General features: G+C 37.2%; 1 protein-coding gene across 4 annotated transcripts in view; it reads left to right on the top strand.

Moving 5' to 3' along the window:
- Positions 1-20486, top strand: part of VWF (von Willebrand factor) — a 247354-nt gene that overhangs the window by 80462 nt on the left and 146406 nt on the right. For 3 of the 4 annotated variants that reach the window (XM_042469122.1, XM_042469123.1, XM_042469125.1), the window contains 7 exons: positions 2006-2152; positions 3798-3938; positions 4739-4858; positions 7756-7912; positions 10379-10537; positions 13042-13177; positions 17196-18535. In XM_042469122.1, the coding sequence (XP_042325056.1) occupies positions 2006-2152; positions 3798-3938; positions 4739-4858; positions 7756-7912; positions 10379-10537; positions 13042-13177; positions 17196-18535 (2200 nt within the window). The remainder of the gene's footprint in view (positions 1-2005; positions 2153-3797; positions 3939-4738; positions 4859-7755; positions 7913-10378; positions 10538-13041; positions 13178-17195; positions 18536-20486) is intronic. The other variant, XM_042469124.1, reaches the window with a different exon arrangement.

The raw sequence follows: 20486 nt of genomic DNA, 5'->3' as shown, positions 1-20486 counted from the left end.
ACACATTATGTAGAGATCACAAATCATGAAAGCTTGCACACATTTTTTTTTCTTTTCATGCCATTTTGGGTTGGCTTAATAAAGGTATTATATTAATATGTATTTAGATGTTTTCTTATATCTGACATGAAAACCATTGTTTTTGAATGAGTGAGCCAAAAGTCCAGTACTTTTCCCCCTGAGAGTTGGGTCCCACTGACACATTACAAAATTGTTCTTACGTAGTTTGGCATAAGATAGTAAGCAACAGGAGCCAGTCTGTTGGCATTTGCTGGATGGTAACTACTATCTTCTGGAAATTGTTTCACATTCCACATTCATAATGCAATAGTTTTACAGTTTGATTGGAATGGCACTAGAAGAGAGGGAAATTATACTGGAAATCTAGAGCTTGCTGAAAAGATCTGCTAAAATGTTCCTGGTTGGCAGAGACAGTGTGTTAAGTGTACTGCAGAGTTGAATTAATAATGAATTCACAATAGTACTTTATATATACTTGTTCCTATCTGTTTAACATATGGGAAGCTGGAAAGCATAAAACAAGCAGGGATGTAAAACTTTTTATTTTATTATCTCATCCCTCAAAGTGGGCAGGAAGTTTATTTCCCTTCTTGCTGCTATGCAGAAAACTGAGTGATTAAAATGACACCTCTCTTACAGTATAGGAATTGACATTTTTTGAAATTCCAGCGGGCAAGAACATTTATACAAAGGATGGACATTTATGCAAAATGTGTTTTTGTTTTGTTTTTTTACAATTTTTAAAAAAATTAAAATAAAAATACAAATATATTATAAAAATAAATCTTACATGCATTCCTAAGTTGTTGTTATCATATTTCAGTATATTTGACTTCCCCCAAATATGTTTTGCTTACAGCTTTCCTTTTTTTAGACAAGTGTATCCCTATTTCTACCATTCGTCACACTCTTCTTCATCTAATTAAACAACTAAACAAAGCAAAACAATAAACAATGTCTAAATTAAGCATATTATTATATACATTCTTAAATAAATTCCTGTTCAATATATTCATTTGAACCTTTTTTGGTTCTGTGGCCAGATTTTATGTTCCTTCTCTGTTTCTGTATAGCTGTTAATCTCTCTTAACCATTAATTCATCTCCTGTTTGATGAATTCTCATTTATTCTTATTGTATTTCTTGATTTTCTTCAGATCTTACTACATTTTACTGCTCTAAGTTGACTATTGCTCTTTTATTCTTTCCATATTCATTCTTAAATATCTTTCTATCTATATTCCAATAATTCTTTTCTTATTCCCCTTGTTTTTTCCCAGTACAGTAAAACTGGGGACCACTCCTTGTCCAATTTTGCCACTGATTTATTTTCCATCATGCATGTTAATCTGTCCATTTCTCTTAATTCATTTATTTTTAATATCTAAAAGATGTTATCTGTTTTTAAAAGTCCTTTTATCCTAGGGAATCTTGAATTGATTTCTAAGAACATTTTTTTAAAAATATATTTTTTTATTAAATATTTGTAGATAATGTAATATGCCCATACAACAAAACACATTCCATACAAACAAAAATGAAGTTATAAACATATATTCAAACATATGGATATTCTTCGCTTATACATATATGGAAATACATCAACATTATTTAACAATAAAAAAACCTCCTGACTGCCAAAATAATAGCTATACAGAGAAATTATATTTTTCTTGTAAACATTTCTTAAGGAAACATAAAAAGAGAAATTATAATTCATTTCCACCACTTTTCAATATTCCTATGAATTCTTCTGGTATATATTCTTCCCTCCCATGAATAATATAAATGAACTCTTTATTCAATAAATCCAGATATCATGAAGTCATCAAATCTTTGTTTTAAGTAGTCCTGAAATTTATCCCAATCTATAACAAATTTACTGTTGGCTGTTTGATCATATATGTAAAGTGTGAATATGCAGTCTCAGAGACTAATATAGATTCATGCTACTAGAGTCTTTGTATTTTTTTTTTCTTAATGAGGTTAACATCTTGAGGTCTCCAAGAGAAGAAATCAACTTCGAAGTTCTGAAGTCTGGGCGCTACTACATTTTGTTACTGGGTAGAGGGATTTCTCTAGTTTGGGATCAAGATATGGGAATTACTGTTATCTTGAAAGAGAATTACAAAGTAAGTACAATCTAGTTTATTACTTAATATATTTTTTATTTGATTGTTTAAGAGAGAGACAAAGAGAGAAGGAGAGAGTGAGAGTAAATGAGTCACAGTCACTCTCTCCTTCTTTGAGTTCAACAGGGGTAGTATACACAGAGACACAGACATAGACACACACAAATGAAACAGGTTATATCAATGGAAGCAAAAGATGGAGAAATCCAGTTCTGGTCACTAAAACTAGACCAGGTGCTGACTGTTGTACAGATCACAAACTGCTTATATAAAAAATTAGAAGAAAACAGAGAAGAAAACAAAACCAGTCTTTATACCAAAATATGACCTGAGCGCTATTGACAATTTAAGAAATAGATTCATGCTATTAAGCATAATCAACCAAGAACCAGAAGAACTATGGTCAGAAGCCATGACATAATTAAGGAAGAAAGCATAAAGATACTACTAGCAGTCAAAAAGAAAAAGAAGAAACAATGGATAACAGACAAAATGTTTCAAGCAGTAAAGGAAAGAGAAGCAAAACAACAGAGTGATATGGACAAAATCAGCACAATGACTAGTAGGAAAAGAAATGATGAATACAGAGAAAGAGAAGACAACAACAAAAAAGGAAGAATGAGAGACCTCTTCCACAAAGTCTGGGAACTCAAAGGGAAGTTGGACTATCGCTATCTGAGCCAAGCCTACTTCTTAAACTTATGATTCACACCTATGTATGCAGACCAACTCCTTTTGATTATTTTTGTTCTTTTGTTTCTCTAAAATATGTGGTGGTTATTTTCAGCTTGTATTTTTCCTGCTTCTCAGATGGTGACAACAAAAATAAGTGTGCATAGGTAGCATGAGATACAGTAGCCCACAGTTTTTTTCTCAAGCACTTGAGAATTGTGATTTACATTTACAAAACCAAAGCATTTGTGCTGCTTGGGCTGCAGTCCTCTACACACAGTCTCTGCACACAGCCAGTAGCAAATTCAACCAGAAAAAAGAGCCGTATGTCTGAATAAGCATGCATAGTTTTGTTTTATATTTAATGTCTTGGAACAGGTTTTGCCTAAAATGGAGCCTAGAAAAATACTGGGGAGGGAGAGGGTATAGAGAAAAAAAAGGTAGAATTGTTCTGTAAATTTCATAAATATGTCAGATAGTCGAATCTTATATAGTGAGTTTTAATTGATTGATTTTATTCTGTTAAAGTAGAAAAACAGGTTTAGGTTTAATAAGAAAAAAAATCAAACCTATCAGAGTTAGATTTTATAAGAAAATATTGCATGCATTTCCATTCAATTTCTTCTTCTTTTTTTCCATGAGAAGAATGCAGTGAAAAGGTTATTTTCCATAGCTTTGACATTTCCAGAAATATTTAGATCTCTAGTATGGGTTTGAGTTCCCTGGTAAGCCATGAAGTGCATTGAGTGACCTTGTGCTGATCACTCAACTAAGAATGTTGTGAGAGCAAAAGAAAGCAACCCTTCCTTGCACCCCTAGCCCATGCATCTGTCCTGAGCTTCTCTGACAAACCAAAACATTGAATTCTCAAAGTACTCTGACTGTAACACACAATAGCAAATTTAATTTTGATTGTGCGGTACATAGCATAAGTCGAAGAAATTTTTATTCTTGTGGTTTATTTCTTTGCAAGGATCAAGTATGTGGCCTGTGTGGGAATTTTGATGGCATCCAAAACAATGACATGACAAGCAGCAGAAAAGAGGTTGAGGTGGATCCAAATTACTTTGGGAATTCCTGGAAAGTTAATTCACAATGTGCTGATGTCAGAAAGGTATTTTTAAGTATTAATCATGAGAAGGGAGCATCTTTCTGTTGTAAGCATGGCTTGACTTATGAGCATGTGTCACCGATATATAACTGGGTGAGAATGACTTGGAAAAACATCTAAGTTGCTATATATTTCCACAAAAAGAACACATTCTAAGGGTTAAACTAAATAACATGTTTAGCACAAATTTAGAAGCAGCGCTACTTAAAATCTGAAATAGTTGCAAACCTACTTATTAGCAAATTATGATTGGCACATTCCACTTATTCAGCAAATCCATTGACCGATCTACAAATTATGTTGATCAAAGCTTGTAGCCTTCATAATAATTGTTCCTACTTCTATTTTTAATGCCTAATCCATCCCAAGCAAAGTATTTTTTTAAGTGCCATCTATTTCCATATTAGAATTAGGCATATGCTTTAAATATCTCCCACTGAAATCAATTATGCTTTTATTTACACTTACTTCTTTACATAGAAAGACAGAGTTGGAAGAGATGACAAGATCCATTCAGTCCAACTGCCTGCCATACACTAACTGGAAGTAAATTTTGGACTACATTTAACTGGTTGTATCACCCATCTAGTGTTGGAAACTTTGGGTTGCTTTTATACCTGAGAGAAGTTCCAACCACAACCAGTTCAGCTTGCATTTTCTTCATAAAATAAAATGTCAGCTCTGTTTCCTCCTTGTCGAGATATACCCAGAATTTCCTTGAATTGATCATTAACAACATTGCCATTGTGTTAGATAAATATTAAATACATACATAAATAACAATAGTATTTCTTTTCGTTGAGCTTTTTCAGGAGCAAACCTTTGTTTCTTCTCTGTGCAATGGTAATATTGTGAAACAAGTGATGGTAGAGACTTCATGTAGCATCTTGAACAGTGAACTCTTCAAAGACTGCAGAAAAATGGTAAGCAATTTCATATATACTTAATACATTATCTTTTCAGCTTCAGTGCCTGGGAACCATCTATTATTGATCCTAGTAATCATTTACTACACCAACAACTACTTTATGCTGGCTGTATGCCGTAATAATAATAAATTCAAATTCAACTACCCCAACAACAGATTAAGTAACCCTTCAATGGAGCTGATACAGATCTTTACTCCTGCTGAATTTCTTGATCTTACTAGCAGGTGATAGAGTGAAAACCTACCTAAAGAATAAGAGATGGGAACAGTCAAGGATATGAGGGAAACTTCTGGAAACTTTCACAAAGTGGCCAAGTAGTCTTCATCTGTTGTTGTTGTTGTTGTTGATGTTGTTATTATTAAGTAAAGTTTTTACACAGCAGGCTGTCCAAAGTGTGAGTACTGTTAAGTGACAAATGGAGCTTTTGGGCATGATAGATAAAGCAAAAGGTTCAGTAGAGCTGGCACCAACTACATTAGTTTCTTACTTCCCCCACCTTGCAAGCTTCCCTTACACTTAGGAAGAAAGTAAATCGGATCTAGAAAAACCTTTGTGTGAAGAGAATGGAAAATTGATAGGAAAATTGTATAGAATTTTCCTATCAATATGACATATTGTCATATTGTTATTGTTATGTGGAATGTTGGAAACCGCCTTGGTCTTAGAAAGGCGGTATACAAATAAAATTTTACTTACTTACTTTACTTAGAAAACTATTGGAATTGGAAATGGAGAATGAAATTGTAAAGGATACCATGGTAAATGAGCAAAATATTTAGGATATAATATTCAATTGGACCAATAGGAATTTATGTGGACTAAAGGATTAAAATAAACAGCCTCTCAAACAATAAAGGAAAAGTGGTACAAAATGTTTTACCGGTGGTACTTAACCCCAGAAAAATTAGCCTTAATATATAAAAATAAGAGCAACAAGTGCTGGAAATGTGGTAAAGCAGTAGGGACATTCATACACTTCTGGTGGAATGGTAAACAAGTTAAAAAATACTGGAAGGAAATAAAAAAACAATTTGTAAAATGTTTAAAATTAATTTAGAAATGAGACCAAATATTTTTTATTGGGAATTTTCGAAAATGAAATTGGAAAAAAGTATGGAAGGATGCTTTTTTATAAGATAGCAATAGCAAGAATGTTATTGGGACAAAAATGGAAAGTGAAGGATATCCCAAGTAAAGAAGATTGGACAATGAAATTATTAGAAATAATAGAAATGGATACATTGACGCAAGTTTTAAAAAACAAAACATTGGAAAAAATTAAGGAAGATTGGCGTCATATATATGAATATATGAAGGAGCAATGGGGTAGTACATTTATAGTAGAGTAGGGATGAGCCAATGATCTGTGTGAGAATATGCAGAATAATGTGAATAACGTGAATTTATTAAGATTAATGTAAGATATATACTGTGTAAAAATGGTGTATACGAACTGAGGACAAAGATCATAATAAGACAGTATTGTGATATACTTTAAGGATAAGCTGGGTGCACAAAATATATTAGGATAATAAGGTATGTTGTTTGGAAATATAAAGCATAAGAACATAAAAAAATATTAAAAAGAAACATTTAAGGATTATAATAAAAGGGATACAAAACAAAAACTATAGACAAACAAGAGAGGAAGGAAGTCAGATGTATGTAAGATAAAGAAGAATGAATGAAGAAAGGTGAAGAAGGGTGAGATTGTGATGAATTAACAGTATATAAACTATAAGATGATATAGCAAGTAGGGATAGGTCTTAAAGGTGTAGGTAGAACAATTATAAGGAGATAATATGTGTAGGTTGATATTTTGAAAGATTGATTTATATTATATGTGCTAGTTTGTTTTGTTTGTGTTTGTTTTTGAAACTAAAATCAATTAAAAAATTTTAAAAAGAAAGAAATGACAATATATGGATCAATGGTCTGGCTCAGTATGAAGTATTTTCCTATGTTCCTGTCATGACAGGAACGCCATGTTTTACAGACGGGCCCATGAGGCGCCGTCATTACGCGCGAGGGGAGACGCTTCCTGACCGCCTTGCCCCTCGCGCGTAATAACTACATCAAAATGGTGGCAGCCATTCCACACGGCCGCCGCCATTTTGACATAGCGGACGCTCTGTGTCAGCACGTCGTGCGGCAGAAGTGACGCCGCTAGTGCGCGACTAGCGCCTTGCGGCGTCTCTTCCAAGGCCAAGGAAGGAGTGCGATTTTCGCGCTCCTTCTTTCCTGCGTCTGGGAACCGCACGGTTTGGATGCTGCGGTTCCTGGATGCAGCAACCAGCAGTGGCATGAGACTGCCCCTTCTGGGCTGTCTGTAACGCGCCCATGAAACCCCTGTATCCAGAGAGCAGATGTTCCCAGACTTTGCATGGTTAACCAAGATGGCAACCAAGTGTATTTAATTATGTGTCTGTTAAATTCACAATCAGATGCTGAAAACTTAGAAAGGGTGGGGGAGTCTAGAGACCCCACTGGGTAAGGTTAGATGGTCAAAGATTTGCCTACAGTACAGTTTGCCCTTAGTATCTATAGATTCTGTACACACAGATTCAACCATCCTCAGCTTGCATTTTAAAAAAAGCTTCAAAAAGCAAACCTAGATTTTGCCATTTTATATTGACACCATTTTACTATTCCATTATATATTATGGGACTTGTGCATCCACAGATTTTGGTACTCATGGTGGGTCCTGGAACCAAGCCTGAGTAGATACCAAGGGCTCATGGTACAGTTTTAGAAGGAATGAGAGTAAGAAAGATAAGGCTTTCCAAGAAAAGGTCTTTTATGTGTATGTGAGAAAGTGAATTTCTTCCTGAATGTAATGGAAAACGATTAATGAAGGAGAAAATTTGGCAACTGTAACTTCTTTTGCAGATAGATCCTGAACCATATATAGATATCTGCATGTATGACACTTGTACTTGTGAATCCATTGGAGATTGTGCCTGCTTCTGTGATGCCATAGCTGCTTATGCTCATGCCTGTGCTCAGAAAGGAGCAATAGTTCATTGGAGGTCACCAACTCTGTGCTGTAAGTTTTATATAACTGAGATGCAATCTATTTTTCAGAATGAATGTATATCACCTTCATTGTCATAGAATTCAAATAATCATAGAACCGCCATAGAATCCTAAAGCATATTCCTCTTCTAACTGCCTTCATAGTATCCCATAACAACCCTTTTGTCACATCTTTATCATTTATCTCCCATGTTTCTTGCCATTCCTTTCCCGTTTTTTCTACAGTTTTCTTAGTATTTAACCTTCACTTTTTTACTTGTTTGTAATCCTCCTTTACAACAATTTCTACATACACCAAAGCATATAATATACTTATTATACTTATTATTACTATTATTATTAAATTTAACAAGTATTCATTTGTTTCTTTCTGTACATTTCTTTTTAAATATATTTTATTAACTTTAAAAATAATTTGACATACATTTTACATCCATACTTTCAACATATTTGTACCAAACACAAAAACATAAATTACTAAGAATGAGTAGCAGCACAAAACAACCCTTTCACTACTTCCTAAATACTCCTTTACATCAATTCATTTATCCTTCCCCTCCTGCGTATCTTATTTCTTTATCCATTTTTAATAATAATAATAATAATAATAATAATAATAATAATAATAATAAATATAGTTTATTTATACCTCCTGCCTCTCCCACAGATCGAGGCGGGATTACAACCTTAAATGAAACTTTTACAATTTACAGTCAATACGACAATAAAATACTAACACTGAATTTACCAAGAATTCCTATTAGGTCTCTAAAAATTACAATTTGTACATTATAATTTTTAGAGAACTAATGAGAATTCTTGGTAAATTCAGTTTTTACCATTCCCAATTTTGTTAACCATGCTGCTCTATTTTTCTTTATGTCCTTTATAATTACTCTCACATTCTTTTATTTTATTTTTAACATCTCAAGGGAAGAATATTTTCAGTTGATATCCTCTTTTTTTAATGAATTTAACTCTAAACCAATAATTCATTCCACATTTTTTCTTTTCTGATTAAAATTTGTTAAATGAATTTGGAAGAAGAAACAAAAATATTCAAACACATATATAATTTTTATTTATCCAAGATTCCAGTGGTTGCTATATTTGCGCATTTTCCCCTAATATAAACATAAACCTTTTCCCAGTCTTTAATGTCCTTTGAGTCCTTCTTAAGTATTTTAGAAAGTAAATCTAACTCCATCAGCTCATATAATTTTATTAACCATTCATTAATTTTTACTTCCTTATTTGATTTTAAATATCAGGCATATATTAATCTTGCTGCTATCAACATATAAAATGTAAAATATGATTTTACCATTTCCCCCAGTAATGTTATTATTGTTTCTTTTGGCTAAGATCAAGTGTAGACATTTGCTAGAAAGTTCACTGAAAGAACTTCTAAGGGCGAAATATACCATCACACTTTTGAGCAAGCCTGACTAGGGCAAGGTTTTTGAGGTGACATCACAATGGGATGCAAGCAATCACTTTATACCATTGGAGATTTCACTCATTTTACTGAATGGCAATTTGTTTACTGGGCTCACTTGAATGTTGTGCTTCTCAATGGTGCCATTAAATCTGGTAACCATGATAAACCTTGCTGCCATTGTGGCCACTCAAATGACACATTGCCACATGTGCTCTACAACTGTCCCCTTCGCTTGACTGCCTGGAAACATCTGCATGATGCTGTGATGAATCAACTAGCTAAAGCTGTCCCAGCTTCAATGGGCACCATATCTTTAAATCAGGACAAATAGTCAGCTGAGACCAGACATAGTAATCACAGATTAAGACCATAAGAATATTACTATTGTGGATGTCACCATACCCTTTGAAAATAGGAAGCAGCCATGAAGGTCAGAGAATGTAAACATCAGAAGTACACCCCTCTGGCTGATGTACTGAGACAAAAGGGGTATGACGTCTATGTTCAGGCATTGCTTCTTGGAGCCCTGGGTTCCTGGGATCCAACTAATGAACATGTTCTGAGGGTTTGTGGAGTGGGAAATCACTATACAAAATTCATGGGCAAGCTAATGGTGTCAGATACCATTAGATGGTCCTGAGACATTTACATTGAGCATATCTCAGGCTACCATCAATATGAGGAATCAGCTACAGGTGCGGTATAGAGGGATCCATTATAAGTTGTAACTGTTTGGATATGTTAGTGATCTAAAAGTAAAATTTATATATATATATATATATATATAGTCTCCCTAGTAGGGTCTATTTTTTATTTAAAATATGTTTTAATAATTTAACTTATCCTAGGAATGAAATTTGCTTTATTTTTTTATTTTTTTGTATATCATTATTTTACTACATATATTTTATTTGCAATTGCATTCTTCGGACTTGATATATACTATCTATTGTTTCTGTGTTAAACTGTACTTCTAAATATTCTCTAATAAAAGGTTTTATCTGTTCTTTATGTACATTTGTGTACATTTTCTAGCACAAAGTTGTGAAGACATGAATAGAGAAGTGGAAGGATACCAATGTGAATGGAGATACAACAGCTGTGGTCCTGCCTGTCCAAAAACATGCCAACATTTTGATTCAGTGATGTGTCCAGTGAAATGTGTTGAAGGATGCCATGCACACTGTCCTCCAGGTAAGTATATTTACTTTAGTGGAGTCTTATTATGAATTCCTAGCTTCTACCCTCAAACAGATAATTGTTATAATTTTTTAAACACAAAGGGACAACGTTGTCTTTTAGGTTTTAGGTTCCTGATCATTAATTAGATTTGTTTATTCCACTGCTGAAGGGTGTGTAGTAGTAGCAATAGTGGTAGTTGTCACTGGTCACAGTGAGGTTACTGGCCCGAATCCAAACTGACATAGGTGGTATTGTGAAGATACCAGCAGGGCAGAAGAACCTAGGAATTATTTTTTTTCTGTTTCACTAGCACAGTCTTCTTCAGGTAAACTATGGTGGGTTATAAACCGCCGCTTTGTGGCGATCTGCCGCCGCCGCTGTTTGCTCCGTAAGGGAGCCGCAGCAGCCAAACTGCACAGCTCCGTTACGGAGCAAAAAAGAAGCTCCAAAATGGAGCTTCTTTAAGCGGCGCCTCTATGACGTTACGAGGCGCCAGGGGCAGACTCGCGACATCATAGACGCCGCGACACGTCACACCTGCCGCTTCTTCCTTCCTCCTCCTCCTATCTTCTCCTCCTCTTCCTTCTTCCTTCTCCTATCCCCTCTCCCATGGCTTCCACCTCTTCCTTCCTCCCTCCTTCTCCTCTTACCTGCTGCCTCCTCTTCCTCCTCCTCTGTTGCCCTCCCATGGGCTTGCCATTTGCAGATGCTGAAATCCATGTCTGCAGATACAGAGGGCGTACTCTAATTGTCCTTCACACATCTTTGGTCTCTGGGAACTGGAAAGCCAAGTTGTACTTCAGGTCAGAATATGGAATGGAAACTACCATGGTCGCCTTGCTCGATGATCTCCGTCTGTGCATCAACAGGGGAAGTTTGGCCCTGTTGGTGCTCTTGGACCTCTCAGCAGCCTTTGATACCATAGACCATGTATCCTTCTGGAACGCCTAACAGGGTTAGGGCTCGGGGGCACTGCTTTGCAGTGGTTCTGGTCCTATCTGCCGGGCAGATTCCAGATGGTGTCACTTGGCGACAGTTGCTGGGCCAAGAGGGAGCTCAAATCGGGTGTCCTTCAGGGCACGATACTGTCGCCAATGCTCTTCAACATTTACATGAAGCCGCTGGGTGAGATCATCTGGAGACATAGAGTGGCGTGTTATCAGTATGCTGATGACACTCAAATTTGTTTCTCCATGTCTTGGACTGCTTCAGTGACTAAGGATGGCATCTCTCCTCTGAATGACTGTCTGAAGTCGGTAATAGATTGGATGAGGGAAAATAGACTTAAATTGAATCCAAATAAAACTGAGGTACTCGCTATAGGCAATCCAAATCCAGGAATGGTGATAAGCTCTCCAGTACTGGACGGGGTCACACTTCCCCTAAAGGACTGTGTTTGTAGCTTGGGGGTGCTCCTTGACTTGTCACTTCACCTGTTGTCCCTGGTTGACACGACAGCCAGGAGTGCCTGTTATCAGCTTAGACTGATACGCCAGTTACGACCCTTCCTGAAACAGGAAAACCTTGAAACTGTTGTACATTTGCTGCTAACCTCTTGTCTCAATTTCTGCAATGCGCTCTACATGGGGCAACCCTTATGCCATGTTTGGAAGCTGCAACTGGTCCAAAACACGGCAGCCAGATTGGTGACTGGGAGTTCCAAGTTTGATTCTATCACACCTATCTTAAAATCCCTACACTGGCTGCTTCTGGGCACAGTATAAGGGGCTGGTTATTACCTATAAAGCCCTACATGGCTTGAGTCCAGCTTACCTGAGGGAATGCCTCCTCCCATATAATCCTTTCTGCACTCTCAGGTCCTCAGGGAAGAACCTACTACAGTCAAAGAGAACTAGACTAGTAACTACCTCCCAGAGGACATTTGCTTCTGCCACTCCAAAAATCTGGAAAGATCTGCCGGATGAGATCTGTTAACTAACATCTTTCGAGGACTTTAAGAAGGCAATAAAAACAGATCTCTTCCAATGGGCCTTCCCAAATTGATCCCCTAATTTCACTCTCGGCATGCCTAAATTGTTTCTCTTCGGACCAATTCGAATACTTTTGATATTGTTGTTTTCTCTTTTTATATGCTGTTACCCACCTTGATCCAACACAGGGAAAGGTGGGTTATAAATAAATACTATTATTATTATTATTATTATTGTTGTTGTTGTTGTTGTTGTTGTTGTTGTTACTATTTGGTAACTTGGCTTGCCAATTCCTAACTACTATTCATGTCCTAGTCCCTTTCTTCTTTCTTTTATTTTAGTCATTTCTCACTGCTTTCGGTTTTCTCACAATATAGTTGCAATGCAACTCTTTGCTCCTTGTTATCTTTCTCCCACCACCAGCAAAACAGTACATCACATCTGGAAAAGTGGTTGAGAGGCATCATAACTAATGTGAAATAGCTCTCCCAAGCTTTCAAGAGAGACTACATATTTGAAATTTTATGTTGCTCATGAGTTGCTTTTATTTTGAAAAGCTTTGTTTTTGCAATTGTTGTGAAACAGGAAAAATACTTGATGAACTTTCCAGAACCTGTGTTGATCTTGAAGAATGTCCAGTGTGTGAATTAGGAGATCGCAGGATTCCTCATGGGAAGAGGATCATTTTGAACCCTGAAAATATACATATCTGCAAATCCTGGTAAAATAGAAAATGTTTCTGAATGTAGATGGGTGGGCAAGGTGAGGGGATGGAAGAGAAGAAATGTATAAACATAAATTACAATATTGAATTTTTGTAATACTTCTATATGATACCAGAAGCTGAATAAATAGTCCAGCAAGGTTTTCTACCAATATTTTGTTGGTCTCAGAAAATCACAGAAGACTAATGCAGATGTAACACCATTGTTAAACAAATTAAGAATGATCTCATTATGAATGCTTGGCCTTCGAACTATCTCCTCTTCAGGGGAAATTCCATTTTCTCTCACCTTCACTGCAGTTGAGGGAAATGTTATTAATGACATTAAGAGCTAATCAATGGTTTCATTTAATTAGGAAATGAAACCATAATTCAAAGTGAGTTTCAGATCTTGGTTTGATTAGAATAGAACTTGGAATTACAAGGCTCATTCATGCACATATTCCTTCTTTTTTCAACTGAAAAAAAGTTTGGGAGGAGAGTTAAGCTTGGGTTGGTTGATGCGGGTTCCAAAAGAGCAGAAACAGGCTGGATACATGCTGCCTATGGACTAAACAATTCCATCTGCAGCAAGGTAGCTAAATCTGTGCTTGGGGGGAAATTGTTTAGATTGAAAAAACAGTCAAGTGCTTTATTAGTTATCTGAACACAAGTCTGTAACTGGTCATTTGAACAGGCCACTGATTTCTGCACAGGAAAGATTTTCTCTGTGTAAAATAATATTCAACCAATATTGGTTGATTTAATACCCTCTTTTGTTACTCTAAGAGTTTAGGGATATTCTGTCCTAGATATTTGTCCAAGTATTCTTGCATTTGTATTGACTTTCGTTGTTCAAAATTCATTTAGATCTTTGAACAATTCTTTCGCTGGTAAATTATTGTTAACATACACAACTGTCCTGCTTTTCTTTTTATTTGTGGCCACAGCAAAGCTCTCTCTTCCAATTTATTATTTCTCAAATATTTCAAATCTTTAACTCTAATATGCATTTTTGGAGGTAGATAATGAATGAATGAATGAATGAATGAATGAATTTATTACGGCACATGGCCAGCACCAAAATATGGCAAACATACAAAACATGTAACATCAGGTGGACTGCCATAGCACAAATATATCTACATTCTACTCCGAACGAAGATCTATATCTTCTATATATCTAAGTAGGAGGGGAGAATGCCTACAGTGTCAGAACCCTTAAGATCTAATACACTGTTAAACATTTCCAGTCATATATATATTTCCAAAAATGCATGTAGTTCATATATATAATTCCTGTCTATGTTAACGTATAGATCTAGTTGGTAGTTCTGCCATGGTAGTGTGGGAATATTAGAGGGAATGTGAAGGTCTGGCTTGGGACCCACTAAGGGATTGTATGCAGGAGAGATAACGGGTGTGAAGAAGCCTGGTCTTCAAGGCTAAAAGGTGCGAAGTTACCCTGGTGTTAGCCAAGAGTGTGTGGTGTGGGGAACATCTGGGGAAAAAGGGTGGGTGCTACTGGAGGTTTTATTCTGGGGCTTGCCTGCTGGGATTTAGATTCTGCGAAGACGTGTACCAGGATACTTCTGCAGTGTTTCTTACAATAAACTTTCTTGTTTTGCAATAAGTTGTTGTGGATCATTGGTAAGAGTACTCCAAGCCTCACATACAGTCCCACCCTCCAAAATATCACAGAATTCACACATTATTATAAGACATTGGCATAATCAAGTATTATAAAACATTGGCACAGTCAACAGTCGAATACCACATCCTCATTCCACAAAACCTTTTCAAGATTTAGGAAAAGAAAAAAAAAATTGAAACAATGGCATAGTTATACTGTTATCAACAAACTGATAGATAATGAGAAATTTGAGTTTTTTGTAAATAATGAAGTATTTGTCTCCTCTTATATTTAGGGTTTAGTAAACTGATGTTCCAGGTTAAAAAAAAATCCATCTCTCTTGTTATTCTTTATGATCTGTTTTAAATCAAGGATAATCTATTCTGGATGTTCTTGTTCTTCAGTCTGACCTTCTTCTTCTTCTTCTTCTTCTTCTTCTCCTCCTCCTCCTCCTCCTCCTCCTCCCCTCTCTTCTAGTTCTTCTTCTCTCTTTCCTCTTCTTGTTCCCTCTTGTTCTCACTCAGATTCTGCTCTTCTCACTTCTCCGAATGGATGAGCCATCTTGTCTTTCTTTTCCTTCACATGAGGATCTTGTTGATCTGTTTTCTTTCTGATACTTTGGGGCGGTACAGAACGGCACTTTGTGCTGGCCCATACACACAGTAAGGGCTGAGTGTCTGCACACTCCAAGTTCTCACTGCACTGCCCTGGTGCCATCTTGGTGCATGCCTGTACACATGGCACAGCGCAGAAGTGACGTCATGATGCTGCTCTGTGACGCTTATGACGCCCATTCCAGGAGGCTGCTTGGAGCAGCTTCTTTTTGCTTCCTATAGGGAGTGGATCAGTGTTGCTGCATGCAGCTGCTGTGGCACCAATCTGGGGCAAAAAGGGGCAGTATCCCACCGCTCAGCTGTACAGCCCCTTTATTATATTTTAAAAGAAGTCTTTAGCCTTTACAATGGTGTTAATTCTACTTTTTATTGTTCTTAACCTCTCTAGCAAGCCTGAGTTTATTCTGCAACTTTAGTTTTCCTGACTTTTCCTCTTGTCAGGAATTCATTAGTTTAACTCTTTCCTGCCAGAATTTGGTTTGAGTTATTTTAAATAGAGATGGGATTGATAGTATATTGTTGATGCTGATGGTTTAAACTGTGCGGTTGTGCTGTAAAGGTTAATGAGAATTAAAAGAGCTAAAAAGGTTTGTAGAAAAAGTAGCTCCTCTGGAATGTATGTGGGATGTTTCTACATTGGCTGAAAAGGGAGGCTTGAGTTTTAAAATGTGGTGGAATGGGATAATGAGCAGTTTCAATAAGCAATTTTAATAAGTGATGGTTTTAGACTTATGTGTGTTTAGTTATTGATTAATGTTGGACAAATATAGGTGCTGATATTGTTAAATGCATGATACCAATCCCAACTAATATATAGCATAAACAGAGTGCAGAAGTTCAAAAAAGATGTTGACAAGTTGGAACGTGTCCAGAGGAGGGCAACCAAAATGGAGAAGAGTCTAGAAACTGTGCCTTATGTGGAAAGACTTAGGACGTGGTTATGTTTAGTCTGGAGAAGAAACAGTTAAGATGTGATATGATAGCCCTGTTTAAGTATTTGAAGGGATGTCATATTGAGGAGGGAGCAAGCTTGTTTTCTGCTGCTCTAGAGAACAGGACCCGTAACAATAGATGCCAACTACAGGAAAAGAGATTCCACCTCAGGGACGTAGCCAAGGGGGGGGGGTTCTTGGGGTCCGGACCCCCCCTTCCATTAGAAAAATGAATGGTGCATGCTGCTGTGCCGCTGCGCCCAAGCCTCATTATAATGGTGGCACTTAGTCTGGAACCCCTCCCCTTCCCAAAATCCTGGCTACATCCCTGTCCACCTGGACATTAGGAGAAACTTCCTGACAGTAAGAGCTGTTCTACAGTGGAGCACACTGCCTCAGAGAATGGTGGAGTCTCCTCCTTTGGAGGTCTTTAAACAGAGGCTAGATGGTCATCTGTCAGGAATGCTTTTATTGTGATTTCCTGCATGGCGGGGGTTGAACTGGATGGCCCTTGTGGTTTCTTCCAACTCTATGATTCTATGATGTTTTCATGGCAGGTCAAAAAATATATAGGAAGAAGCAGAATGGGAACAGTGACTGGCAAATCAGATTAAAGCATCCAAGCCCTTTCCATGGGGTTGGTGAATAGGGATATATTCTGCTGAGAGATAAGAATGCCTCCCTCTTTTTGGCCAAAAGTATCTTGCATGTGTGTGGGCTGTTTAAGTATGACTGTATGATTCTATGAATAAAAGCTTCATTTAATTTTTCTTTGGTGTGAACTGTAGTAAGTGATATAGTACTGTTAAAACTATTTTTAAAAAACTGTCTTCCTTTTCATGTGTGTTTTTTCCTAGCCATTGTGTAGGACAAAACTTGACATGCCATTCATGTGATCCAGGAGAGAGTGATGGAATCCTTACCACAACAACAATTGCTCCAGATGATGAAATTATTTATGACTACTCTTGCAGCAAAATGATGGACCTTGCCTTCTTGATTGATGGCTCCAACAAGATTTCTGAGAGTGATTTTGAGCAGTTGAAAGTTTTCATAATTAGTACCATGGAGAAACTCCATATCTCCCAAAAACGAATTCGCTTGTCTATCCTGGAATATCGCACTGGTTCACATATTTATCTTGGTCTAAAAGATGTTAAAAGGCCATCTCAAATGAGAAAGATTGTTCAAAATATAAAATACACTGGGGGAGATGTTGCCTCTGCAACGGAAGTACTTAAATATGTAGTATTCCATGTGTTTGGGAAGGCTCCAAGGACAAATGCTGCCAGAATAGCTGTGTTACTTACAGCTAGCAAAGATCCAAAGAGAATTCAGAGCATATTCCCACTCCTGAAAAAGAAGAAAATTATTGTGATACCAGTTGGGCTTGGACCACACATAAGCATTGAACAAATTGGACTTATTGAAATGCAGTCATCTGAGAACAAGGCTTTCATAATGAACAGCGTAGTTGAATTAAGGGAACACAGGGATGAAATAATTGATTACTTTTGTGGTCTTGTGCCTGAAGTAAGCACTGTATTGTTTACTACACTTAACCCTACTGCAACTGTTCCTAGTACTACTACAATGACAGTACCTGGAGTAAATTGGGGGTTAACAGAGGCAATCCCAACAGAATTTACTAATATTCACAAGCCGATCAACATTGTTTTTTTAATTGAAGGGTCTGACAAAGTTGGCAGGGAGAATTTCAATTTGGTCAAAGAATTTATTGTTCAGACAATCAAAAAAATGAATATGGACAAAAAAACCATTCATATTACAATAATACAGTACTCATTCACAATCACGGTGGAGTATTCCTTCAGTGAAATGGAGTCAAAGAAAGATGTGATTGAAACGGTGAGAGAGATCAAATACCATGGGGGCAATGCCACCAACACTGGAAAGGCTCTCAACTTTGTCTCTGAACAAAACTTTATTACAAAGAGTAGAAGAAGACGGCAAGTACCACAAATGGTTTACATGGTGACTGGAAACCCTGCCACAGATACCATCTCTCGTCTACCTACTGATATCAACCTTATTCCTATTGGTATAACTCCAAATGTGAATATCCAAGAACTGCAACAGTTAAGTCAGCCACATACACCAATAATATTGGAAGGGTATAACAAACTCCTCCAAGAAGGACCTGATTTGGTATTAAAAACATGTTGCTCAAGAGAAGGTAATAGCTAGTGATAAGGATTGTTTCTTTTTATGAATTTTGTCTTTAAAATTCTGTTGTAAATATTCTGATGAATGTTAACACAGTTCTTTCTACCACAACTCTAAATGTTCAGACATGTTAATGTTTATATCGCCATAATAATTTTTTGTCCTACTATTCTATCAAACCAAATAGCTAAATTTTTTTGTGGTTTTTTCAGGCTATGTGATTGCATTCTGGAATAAATTATTCCTGATGTTTGCCTTCATCACAGTCCTGTTTGAACTTGCCTCACCACAAGCTACTTCTAGTGGGACAATGGATTCTAAGGGGCTATACAGATGGGTGATGGGAAACCACCCCTTTTCATCCTGAATTGGGGCTGTGGCAACCATGCACCACAGCCTCTGGAGGAAACAAAAAGAAGCTGTGAAAAGCAGCTTCTTTTCTGTTCCCTGGAAGGGGCATCATAGTCATGACAGGGTGGCATGATGACACCCCTTCCACACTGTGCTGTGTGTGCAAGAGTCACACCATGATGCTGCGCTCCATCTAGAAGGGCACCTGGCATCATGGCACAATGGGGGTGGGGCATCGAGTGTGCGGACACTATGCCGTGACTCTGCCCACAGGCTGGTATGTATCCTCCCTAAAAGCAGAGAGTTGGAGTAGCCATGGGAAGCCCTTTGAGCCCCTTGGTAGCAAATTTTTACATGGAACACTTTGAAAAGCAAGCCCCAGTACTAAAAAAGCCCACAACATGGTTCTGATATGTGGAAGACACTTTCACCGTTTAAAACCATGGAGAAGAAAATATGACCGTGTTTTTGAACCATTTGGACAAAATCCATGTGAACATCCAATTCAAGGTGGAAAAAGAAAAGGAAGAAATATTGCCATTCTTGGATGTCCTGGTTTTCTGTAAACCAAACCAACGATTGGGCATCACGATATACAGAAACCTACACACATGGACAGATACCTACTCAATAACTCCAACCATCACCCAGGACAAAAATGAAGCACAATAAAAACACTGGTAGAGTGTGCAAAAAGGATCTGCAAACCCCACTTCCTGGAAGATGAACTGAAGCACCTAAACTGGATTCTACAGGTTAATGGTTACTCCATCTCAAACATCAGAAGAGCTGCAACACCCAGAAAAAAAACCACAGGAGTGAAGGAAAACAACCACCCAAAGAGAAGGTATTTTTAACATACATCAAAGGACTCCCTGACAAAATAGAGAAACTGGTGAGGAAACACTGACCAAACAAGAAGATCCAGCAAATGCTTCACCTAGTGAAGAACAGGAGAGAGCATCTCACAGCTGAAGGAGTTTACCTCATACTGTGTAGCTGTGGACATGTCTACTTAGGGATTACAAACTCAGTGTTCAAATGTGAGTCAAGAAACAAAAGAGACACTGCAGACTGGGCCAGCCAGAGAAATCAGGAGCAGCAGAACACATTATAAACCAACCTGGGCATAAAATGCTATTTGAAAACACTGAAATTCTGGACCATGCCAACAACTATCAGGTCAGAATGCACAGGGAAGCCATTGAAATCAATAAACACCTGGATAACCTCATCAGGAAAGAAGAAACCCTGAAAATAAACAAAGTTTGGGTACCAGTCCTGGAAACATCAAAATCAAGACTCAGCACATGCAAATGAACATCACCCAGGGTCAGGGGGTTTCCCAATAGACAATGGATCACTAACTAAATAAACACAGTCCTTCTCATATATCTTCCCACTCTGAGCCCTTGCCATTCACCAACAGATCAACACAAAGATTAATATGTAAATCACTTCCTCTCAACAAAGAGGAATAGTATATATGTCTCACACACCTCCACAATACCATTCTCTGAAGATTTCAGCCACAGATGCAGGTGAAATGTTAGGAATAAATTATTGCAGAGCGCAGCCACATAGCCCCCCAAAAAGCAGAAAAAAATATG

Source organism: Sceloporus undulatus, chromosome 5 (genome assembly GCF_019175285.1).
Source record: "Sceloporus undulatus isolate JIND9_A2432 ecotype Alabama chromosome 5, SceUnd_v1.1, whole genome shotgun sequence".
Classification (NCBI taxonomy): Eukaryota; Metazoa; Chordata; class Lepidosauria; order Squamata; family Phrynosomatidae; genus Sceloporus; species Sceloporus undulatus.
The sequence above is the reverse complement of the archived record's forward strand: the minus strand, read 5'-3'. Positions and strand labels throughout refer to the sequence as shown.